The 10,868-nt window shown below is 49.1% G+C and overlaps 1 protein-coding gene across 1 annotated transcript in view; it reads left to right on the forward strand.

Moving 5' to 3' along the window:
* The first annotated feature begins 5,651 nt into the window (after window positions 1–5,651).
* Window positions 5,652–10,868, forward strand: part of LOC131206932 (lysine-specific demethylase 6A) — a 12,459-nt gene continuing 7,242 nt past the window's right edge. The window contains exons 1-4 of the mRNA XM_058199536.1: window positions 5,652–5,760; window positions 9,390–9,744; window positions 9,819–10,063; window positions 10,118–10,542. Of these exons, the coding sequence (XP_058055519.1) occupies window positions 5,667–5,760; window positions 9,390–9,744; window positions 9,819–10,063; window positions 10,118–10,542 (1,119 nt within the window). The 5' untranslated portion in view covers window positions 5,652–5,666. The remainder of the gene's footprint in view (window positions 5,761–9,389; window positions 9,745–9,818; window positions 10,064–10,117; window positions 10,543–10,868) is intronic.

The raw sequence follows: 10,868 nt of genomic DNA on the forward strand, positions 1-10,868 counted from the left end.
TTACTTTTTACGACTTAGCTATATTTTTATCTACATACCAAATTTCTTTTCCATCGTTAACATTAACGTTCAATACTACGTTTCGATGAGAGTCGATATTGTTGGCTCCTATTTATCAACGGCTTTTCTTGGCCTGTGGCTGTTAATAATGAATATTTTTGTAAACTTTCAACATTTTTGTGGATGGTTCAAAAACTTGAAGAACTAACGTTACTGGAATGCTGAATCTACAAATTTGACAAAACAAAGTTTATTTCTACAAACCAACGAGTACTAATAATTTTACTCTTCATAACTGCGATTGAGTTGTAGTCTTACCAACAATTCATCACTCCAGAGCATCCCTTCCCAGAATAAGGGAGAGGTTTAGGCATGGAAAAGTGGTAATGGTAAAATACGATTCTTTGTTCAAATTATTAGGTTCAGAACCTTTTTAACGCAAGGCCTGATATTTGCCGGCATCAAATAGATTCGTGTTGGTTTTGATTTCCTACGCCTACCAGCTTTAGCACGATAACCAAGACCTTCATTTTTATATACGTTGATTATTTAGCCGACCACTAGCCGAATATTTTTGCAATACCCTTGTTATTTTTAAAACTCATATTTATGACGGTTTGGTGTTTTCATTAGTTTAAGGTTTTAGTCACTTTATTACAAGCTGAGAAACTAACTACTAATGTCTTGTGAATTGTTCATCGCGCGTTTCTCGCCATTAATTCTCGCTTTTGATTATCAAAATACTAGTATATTTTTCCCATAAATACATAAATCTGCCCCAGTTAACTTTGAATAAACTTTGTTTCACGCTGACATCTAGCAAATTCACCTATTCACCGCAAATGGTTTTTTGTCAGTACAAAATCCAAATATCATTTAATTGGCAAAATTTTGCTCTTAGCACCTTAACCTAACATTCAGCACCCTTAAAGAGCGATTCCAAAAGCAGACATTATCACATATTAGTCGAAAGTGTCCCGAGGATAAACTTTGTTTCGCTAGCCACGCCGTATGCTAGCTTCTGTGCGGCTCACGTGTTGAACTGTAAACGAAAGACGAGGATACGAATGCGCCACGCCATGTTCAAGTATGAATTTTTCCATTGGCTGAATGAAATTAATTTCCAAACGAACAACATTCTGTGCATTTTAATAACACAAACCCACGTCCCTCTCCTGCGTCAGAGCTCGATTCGCATTGGTTCTGATACGCGAAAAGGTGCCTCAATTTATGTTACCCTCAACTTGTGCGCTATGTTAAAGTTTTTAATTGGCTTGGTATGTGGCGCAGAACAAATATGTTTGTTGCCCTGTTGCATTTGTAACGTGACTCTCAGACCGCGCCGCCCCCCGTCAATTGCGCGAACCATTTTTCTATTTCGATAACAATGGTTTATGAAAGAAAATAAAAATGATACGCTCACTTTCGTTTAGTAAACCCGGGCCTCTTTCGGTCCTCCTTTTGGTGGGGTTACGATGCAGCCTCATGCTCTCCCCTTTCGTCACGAGTTTCGTTTACGGTTCCTCACCCGGTTTCCGGTTGGGTGCCGTGGAAAGTGAAAACGTTTCCTGCGGCATGGCTGCTTCCGGGATGCTGCCGGGGGCGAAAATCCTTTCGAACTTGTTCATGCCCCGGGCTTGGTTCTGACTTTTTTTCTCACCATTCAAGGGCGTTGCTCCCACAGTTTTTACGGCCCGGGGTATGGATTTTTTCGTCGGTTAATCGGAGTAGAGTAGAACCGCGAGGTGAGAGTGTGCGCGCCCCCGGAAGTGGCCTTCGTTGCGCTGCTTCGTGCCATAAGCCCCCCATGAGCGTGCCAACCAACAAAAACAGCACAAGTTTTGTGGCTTTTTCCACCTTATTTTCGCCCCCCCAAGGGAGGACACCCTCACACACGCGGGCGCCGCGCGCGCACACGTTTGCGGTTCCGGAATTGGTGATGAAAAATTCATCCCGAGTTTGTCGCTCCCGGTTCTGTGAAAAGCGTAGCCTACACCGGTCCGATTTCCCGACGGAGACACAGAGGTGCCGCAGTATTTTCCCGGGGAAACGCCGCCACGGAGAGAGCGCGGCGAAGGATATTCAACGCGCGCACCGTGCGAAAAGTCCTGTCCTGCGAAAGTAGCGCAGCGCAACCCCGGGAGAGCCCCGGGTCCGTGCTTTTCCCACGTTCCCATGGTTGGCATAAAATGGTCCTTCTTGTTCCCTCCCCCCAGCCCGCCACGGGTAATAAATAATGGCCGCCGTTGTGTCCTCGGCCGCCAGGATCCGGCCGCTCGCTCGCTCGCTTGCCACTCCTTGGATTATTGATTTTCCGCCCTCGCGGGGTGGCCTCGGCTGAACCGGCCAAAGGATGCTGGCCCGCATGGGGATTGGGAATGGCGGGGATTGTTTTTCCTGCTCCTCATCGGACGGGGGCCCCACCGGATGTGAATGGGAGCCCTTCGGTGCTGCTGGCATTACGTTTGAGTTACTCTCTTCGGCACACCGCGGTCAGAGCTGTGTTGGTGAGTGATTGCCGAATGTCCTTTCAACTTCCCGGTGTGTGTGTGTCCTGGCTGGAGGAGCGTAGAGTCGGGAGACAAACCGACCCGGGAGCAGTGCCAATGTTTTGGTCGGGAACCACCAACACAAACACACTAATAGTCGGCCGAAAAAGGATGCGCCTGTGAAGGTGGCGAAGGGTGCGCCATTTACACTGGTATTGGTAGCGCCGGATGCGTGTGTGTTTGTGGAAGGCCAAGATAAGGCTGTATGTGTATGTGTGTGGCAGCACGTCCTTTTGCGCCTCTCGTCCTTCCTTCTTCGCTCCCGGATGTCGTCGGCGCGGGGTCCGGCGGGGTTTGTTGGCGGAAGCGGGATAAAATCACTTCCGCACTCCGTGCGGTTCCTGGCCCACGGTGAAGCGGTGGTCGGTCATCGTCCTGCCCGGGGACACAGTGAGCAGCGTACACACTACGCTGATCTGCCGCCGCTCGGGTTGATGACGTTTTTTTGCATTTGCGTTTGTCCACCGACAGCCGACGACGAAACGTGACGACAATGGTCTGACGGATATCCTTCCGATTATTTATTTCGTCACACAGTGGGTTTTTGGGATGTATCGAAGCGCATTCAATCAAATTACGTTTGTTTTGCATTTTTACCCTTCATTTGAAGCGATACACATTATTTTTTCTAAACTAATTGCGATGTTTTGCGAAATTTTGAATCCCTCAATGTGCATCGTTTGAAAATCAATCCTTTGAAGTTACTTTATGGCCACTGCTCGCTCCAAAACGGATGTCAATAAAAGGCAACAGTGTAGATAATATATTTGTTAGACCCTCCCGTCGTGTCTTTCTGTTTTTTATAGTCCCGTTGATGCCACATGCAGGTCGCGTGAATAAATTTCCCAAGCACAACAAACCCTCCTCATCGGGGCGGCATCGGAAAAGAAAATGTATTGATCAGGAAAAGAATTTTCCCGCTCGCTAATTCCATTAAGCCCTTTCGGAGTGTAATTGAACGTTGCAAACGACAATTGTCTGCGCCCATTCTGCTGTCCGTATTGTGTAAAGAACAAAAAAATTGCAAATGAAATATGACGCTCGTGGAGGGGTGGCTACCGTCTCCTAGAGAATCGGCCAAAAGTGAATGCTTTTAATGCTACACTTTGGCTTCTGATTTCTGGCAGTGTTTTCTTTCCTTAATGGTAATGGATTGTCGAACGCCATTTATTTATTTTTTAGATTGAATAAATAATGGCGAGCAGGCATTTAGTTTCAGCCGGCGCACCTTTTTGTGACACAAATGTGAATGTGTCCACGCAGCAGACACAGAACACATTCTTCACATTTTCGGCTGACATCTTCCGGTTGACCGGTGTTTTTAATTACTCCTGTTTTTGTTAAATTATCCTTCGGACACAACAAACGGCACTAAGAGAGAGAGAGAGGCGCACAAAGGATGTCGAGCAAATTTGGCCATTTTTTCTAGCGACACGGATGGCGGAAAGCATTTCGACGTGCACGATTCGAAATAGGGTATCTGCCGCCGTGGTTTCTCGCAGTTCACAGCGTGAAACAGTCGCGCGGCCTCTTCCTTCATTTTCTGATGAATTGTTGCATCTTTTTTAGCCGAGCGCGCGCAGCAGGTGCTTCTTCTGCGTGCGCTTTCCCTTGCTGTGAACCACGTGCCCTTTCGACGGCCAACTTCCGATCCTTGTCGAACCCCACCGACTGACTAAATTGATAGGCGAAGATGAGACGAAACACTAAGTTTAAAAAAAGAACCCACACCGAAACCCGTCCGTCCTGCTGCTGCTGCTGCTGATGGCTTCCCGCTGTGTTCGCTGGCTCCTATTACCACCATCGGGGATGAAGCGCCCGAACTGCGACGGATGCTTGTAACGCCCGACAGATGGTCGCGATCCTTGGAAGCCACCAGAGAAGAAGATGGCATCTGTCTGCAAGCACACCTGCTTCGTAGTTTAATCAATCCTCGTAGACAAAGCTGACACACCACCGATGGTTCAATGTTGGGGGACTCCAGATGCCAAAGAGTAGCCGTTCGCTCGACTCCTGTGGTCAGTGTGGAGTTAAATGGAGCGAATGCCCGCAGTTTTCCTGCAGGCGTTTCTCTGTTGACACGCGACTTCCGCTTTCGATTACGTCCAAAACGCGATCCAAAACACCTGATGCAGTAGCCGCCACCGTTCCTCAAGATTGTGGCCCCCTGCAGGGCCAATGATCTTTGCCAATAAAAGATCGGGCCAACATCAGGTGTCGGGTGATGGTGGCAATTATGATCGTTTTGAATCCAAGCCGTTGTCCGCGAAGAGTGGTTAGAAGGTGTTATCAAACGCAGCTCCCCACCGGGGGTTCCACGGTGCAATAAATCGTTCGACAGAATCCGACCCGATAAGAGTTAGATGGGCGCCAGGAGCCGCCAGGGTTTTGGTCGTAAAAGTTTATTCCACTTTTGGCGTGCTGGTCCAATGTAGTCATGGACGTGGATGTGCTGAAATGTCTCGAGCCTAACACATAGATGGCGCTAGGATTATTGCATTTACCTTTTTTTGCAGTTAGAATAGTAACCTTCTAACGTGCAGAAGAAAATTGATAAAATTTAATTAATTTAATTATTAGATTTAACTCATAAGCGTGCGAGTTATTGCGATACTTTTGTTTTTTTAATCCTTTAGTTTTACTCAAACTTTAATTCTACGCTACTTTTTGGTGGCAAAAAATACAGTTTAGACGAAGCAAAAGCTGGGCAATTGTTATAAAGATGCCGGTTCATTAGAAACAACAATAAATCATTATAAATCAACAATCAAGTAAACGCATTTTCTTAGGCACGGGACTTTTCAGCCCATGTGTTATGCTGATACGTTTCCATCGCTTGTCAATTTCGATTGTTCATAAAACCAAACTCACGTGTGGGCAGCCTAAATGCTTTGGCAAACTATCTGCCAATCTTTGCGCATCTTTTCGTCGATTCCGAATTCTCCTTTTTCCGCAGCTCTCACATACGGACCGATACCTTTTTATTAATCGATGTGCGTTCCTATTATTAATCGATTTCGTTTCTCCTCTTTCAGGGCGATAAAAACATTCCAAAAGCTGCTGTACGTCTGCCCGGACTTTACGCGTGCCAATGAGGTTCACCTGCGCCTGGGGCTTATGCTAAAGGTGAATGCGGATTACGAGCAATCGCTGAAGCACCTGCAGCTGGCCCTCAACGACTCGTCGCCGTGCACCCTCGCCAAACCGGACAGTAAGTAGCTGGGCTGGGCTGGGCGGGGCGTCCCGGACAACGGGACGCGCGTGCATCTGCATTACTGTGCCCCGTGCCCGTCGGAAGTCTGTCCGCGTTTCCTTCCGTTCCGTTTTCGCGCGCGTATCCTTCAGGCGACATCGCGTCTCCACTGCCCCAATGCTCTGCGCGAACCACACGTGCCTTGGCGTTTCACTTCCTGTCGCGGACCCTTCACCACACCTGTTACTGTCCACCCGCAAACTGAGCCGCGCGAGTGTAATGACTTCGCCTTCCGAAAACACACCACCACAAACCTCTCTCTAATGTGCCGACATTAGACCGCGGCAGACGGCAGTGGGAACTTGGAGGTGATGTAACTTTGATGAGCCCTGCCTGCGACCAAACCAAAAAACACAGAACCCGGTCCTTCGCCGCCGTCCAGGTGGTTGTCCTGTTCCTCCTTTCCTGTGGCCCCGAGGCTCGAAACGCCATTTTGTCTCTTCGTGCGTCAGCTGCCGTCAGCTGTTCGCGTAGACCCCGACCGTCGGATCGAGCCTTCCCCGAGACCGAGCGCGATCAAAGCGGACGCGAAGAAGGACACCGCTGGTGCTGCTGTTGCTGGCTACCATTCCACTTGCAATCGGTAGCGAAAATGATGTGAAAATGGAAACCACCGACGGGGGAATCCGCCGGAGGGAAAAAAGAGGTTACGTTCACTTTCACGCAGTGCCCGTGGTGGTAAATCGCGAACATGTGTTGCGATGACAAATTATCCCTTCGGCCCGTTATCTCTCCGGCGTTGTCTCTTACCATTCCAGAGGTGCTCGCTGCTCCTTTTGGAGCCTGAATTCTTCCGGAGATCCTGAGCATGACATAGCGCAGCAGAGAAAGGAGCGACGACAGGTGGGATCGACCTCTCAAAAGGGCGAAAAGCGTGCAACGAACGCCGCTTGGGTTTGCCGACCGCTGTCCAATATTAGACTCCCAGGCACGGTGTTCTGAAACAACTTACTTGCGGTTGATGCAACATGCACTGCGGGATAGGAAACCTGCCGGGCGAGATCTTCGGTGGACCACGGTCGATTTTGTTGTTCAAACTTTTCCGTGCGACTTTGGGGTAACCCATCGAAAAGAGTTTAATGCTCTCTGTGGGAGAAGTAGAAGCAACACATTGCTTTCCGTGGGGTAGCTATTTACCTCAGGCTCTTAGCTACATTTCGTCGGCTAGTTTTTCGTGACGGTAATAATCATAAAACCGTACGTGCACCTTATTTGCTTGGGGGCCATAACGTCTACGGTGTTTGCCTTTCAATTAGACACATTCTCATCTTGCTCTCCCATGCGCAAACTCGGTACCTGTATGCGCAGCCTCTTCTTCGATTCACTATGCTGCATCTGCACGGGTAATTTTGGAATTGAAAGCCATATTTCTTTCTTCGGGCAAGACCAGTGCTTGGTTTTTTCGATCTGTTACGGCTGGCCAGACTATATAGACCCGCAGCACAGCTAAGAAACTGTTGTGCGCCTGCGAGGCAAGCTTTAACTCTCCTGATCCGCATCTTCCTTCTCCGGTGACCCGTATAATATGGATCGCCGGCTCTTTGTCAAATTTTCTCCCAACACGCTGCACTTTATTAGGACCTCTAGGAATTGAGCCTCCTGGTAAGGATTGAAATCCTGCATCATACCATCCATCATACAAACACACAAAAAAAAACGTTACAAACACAAATTCGTAACACGAAATCGAACGGTGCGCTTGAATGCGCTGAACCTTAAATATTTGTTGCTCCCTTCACTTTGGCCGCATAAAAGATGAAAAGGTGAAAATAAAATTCCTCCTCGAGGCGAGTATCATTCGTGCGGTCTTTCCTTCGGGTTTGGATGCCGCCGCCTTGCATGCGCAGTAGAAAGGTCTGCGATGCGATCCTGGATCCTGACAGCTGCTCTTGCCTGTGAGGGCCTTTGATTGGTGCTGCTGTGGGCTCACAGCGAGCGTAAGGGACACGGATTAGGGCCAGTAGATCCTTGCTGCTGTGCCTACCTGCTTCTTCCTGCACACATAATTTCTCTCAGTTTCATCTCGTGCGGTGTATCGGCAGGATCACCTTCGTCCGACGGTGTTCCGATCGATCTACATTCCAGTGCACGGGTTGCTGTTGTTAGTGCGTGGCCCAGAGTCTTAATGAAGTGATCAGCACATCACGACAAACACGATATTCGTTTCGTGCACACGCGGGCGGCGGGTAGGTGTCGTTAGACTAATTCACAGCAAACATGCAATATGCTTAAAATGCACTTAAATGCAAGAAAAAGGGGGAGCACCCTCTAAGTTTTCAAAAACACTGAGTGAGTGCAAATTAGCAGCTCATAATAACGAAAACCCTTCGAATATGGCGTAGTGTTTTATACCACGGGCGAGAAGTTTACGTTTTATGCGCGATAACCGCTGGGTGCCGTGCGTTTAAACAATTGGAATTATGCATTTATGCGTGCCCTCGGCAAACTAACACCTCTCTCAAAGGCGCACCCGTGTCCGGCTCCTTGACTGCAATTTATTAAAGGAAACATTTCATGGATGTGTTCCCCTTTACGCAGTTTTGTTCGCATTTAATGTTTGATTGAACGGAACTCCTGTTCGTTCTAGGTGTCCTTTCGGCGAGCAGCACTATTAACGAGGAAATGTCTTCTCAGGTGAAGCATAATGGTTTGTGTTGATGGAAATGGCCGCAGCGTAGCGGTGGAACCCTCCTTTTTCGGAGGCAAATGGGAAAATGCTTGTTAATAGTGGGGCACAATTTGTTTTGCATAAACACTCTGATGATTACACAATGAACTTTAAAGGGAAACCATGCCATCAAAAAGGAAACACCATGATGGGCGATAAAGTGCCCCAATTAACTTTGTGGTAAATGTGGGAAAGGGTTACATTAAGTTGTGATTTCGTAGTTCTTTTTAGTCCGCTTTGGGATTTCACACCCAGTGCAGTCCACTGACACACCATCAATGGTTCGATGTGAAGGACCTCACGGTGGTTGATCTTCACGGTCTGTGGAGTCTCCCGCAGTCTGAAGCTAAACGACGTTGCATCGGCGGAGGAACGCCACCTCTCTACATCATTCGATGACCGCACAAAAATACATTTTATTTTTGCTAAAAGCAGCACCACCCTTTGCGAGGAAGAAGCGCGGATACGGTTGCATCGTAAAAGTGTGAATTATTGCTCGGTTTGGTCATCAAACAAAAATGCATCGCCGTCCGTCGCGGAGCGCAGGTTTAATGTTTCGCTCGCCGCCTCTGTATCTGCCGGGTTCGTCGGGTGATTGTCCTTTGCCTCGGATTTGGGAGCGCTGCATTTGCGTCGCAGAGTCGTTCGGAAGGCGGCCTGGCGAGCTTGTCTTCCACCCGCCTCGCCTGCACATGAAACTTAATCCCTCACCTGGTGCCGATGGCTAACGCGATTGCCGGACAAAATGAGTGCACAACAAATTTACGGCCAATGGCCGATTTGTGTCACGCGCTGTGTTCCGTCTTCGCCCTCGTCACATTCTGAGAGTTCCATAGCGAGATGTTTCTCGTTCCCAAATTAGTCCATCGTTCCGACAACTAACGCGTTTTTATCGCTCTCTCTTTCTTACTTTGTCCAGTTCGCTTCCATATTGCCCATCTGTATGAGGTGCAGAACAAGTACAAGCCAGCGAAGGAGGCATACGAGCGGCTATTGGCCAACAAGCAGCTGACGGCTTCACTGAAGGCCGACATCTACCGGCAGCTGGGATGGATGTACCACACCGTTGACGTTCTCGGAGACAAAGTGCAACGGGAACGGCTCGCGATCCACTGTCTGCAGAAGTCGATCGAGGCGGAACCGCGCTCGGGCCAAACCCTCTACCTGCTCGGCCGTTGCTTCGCCGGCATCAACAAGGTGCACGACGCTTTCATTGCCTACCGCAACTCGGTCGAGAAGAGCGAGGGCAACGCGGACACCTGGTGCTCCATCGGGTACGTTTCAGTGACTTGTCAAATCCGAAATGCGTGTTTAAATCGAACTAATGTGGTTCCACCTTCTTTTGCAGAGTACTGTACCAGCAGCAGAACCAGCCTATGGACGCACTGCAGGCCTACATATGTGCCGTGCAGTTAGATAAGTCACACTCGGCCGCCTGGACCAATCTGGGCATACTCTACGAAAGCTGCAACCAGCCGCGCGACGCGTACGCCTGCTTTCGCAACGCGACCATCAATCAGGACCAGCAGCAGGATCGCACCGTGACCGCGTGCGAAAAGGTTACGACGGTGTCTAGCACGAAAAGTGGTTCCGGTCAGGGAACGGCAGCAGCCACCGGAGGCGGCGGTAGTTCATCAACGGCCGGAGCAACAGCTGCAGGCGCCACAGGCCAGCAAACGCCATCTTCGGGAGCGACGACACCATCGGGCTCCACGATATCGTCAACCACAAACCACTCATCGGTTGCAGGGGGATCGGCAGCATCATCAGAAAGCAATAGCAGCGGCGTTAATTCATCGGCACCCGGAACTGTTCCGACACCGATCGCATCTTCCATCGCGAGTGCCGAATCGTCGCTCCAAGCGGCGAGCAGAACGCAAAGCCTCGGACAGCGGATCAAATTTCTCCAGCAGCATCTGGGTAACGCACCCATGCCGAGCATAACGTCCAAGCGGCGGCAGCTACCTTCAATCGAGGAGGCCTGGAATCTGCCCATTTCCAATGAGATGAGCTCGCGACAGCAACAGACGGCCCAGGCCCAGCAACGGCAGTTCCAAAAAGGATACGGACAGGTAAATGAACAGTTTAATGTGCGTAGAAGTGGAAGAATGCGACACAGAAACCATTCTCGGGAACTTTTCGTTTACGGGGTGGTGCGAGAAATTCTCATTCAAAACTGTGCTGTCACTTAAGCCGGCTCATTACTGACAGCTTTTTGGTTGTGTCGATGAACTCAGTTTGCTGTGTCTGTTCATCGATCCGCTGTGCCAAATGAACTGTTGCTGAATTGTGTTGCTGAACATGTGGTTTGGAACGCGAACATTTTCTCGTGATTTGAATGCTGTCGGCAGTAAAAGACTAGCCAGCTTGTTTGCTAGGCCTTAGTTTCACAATTAAC

The sequence above is a fragment of the Anopheles bellator genome, chromosome 2 (genome assembly GCF_943735745.2).
Source record: "Anopheles bellator chromosome 2, idAnoBellAS_SP24_06.2, whole genome shotgun sequence".
Taxonomy (NCBI): Eukaryota; Metazoa; Arthropoda; class Insecta; order Diptera; family Culicidae; genus Anopheles; species Anopheles bellator.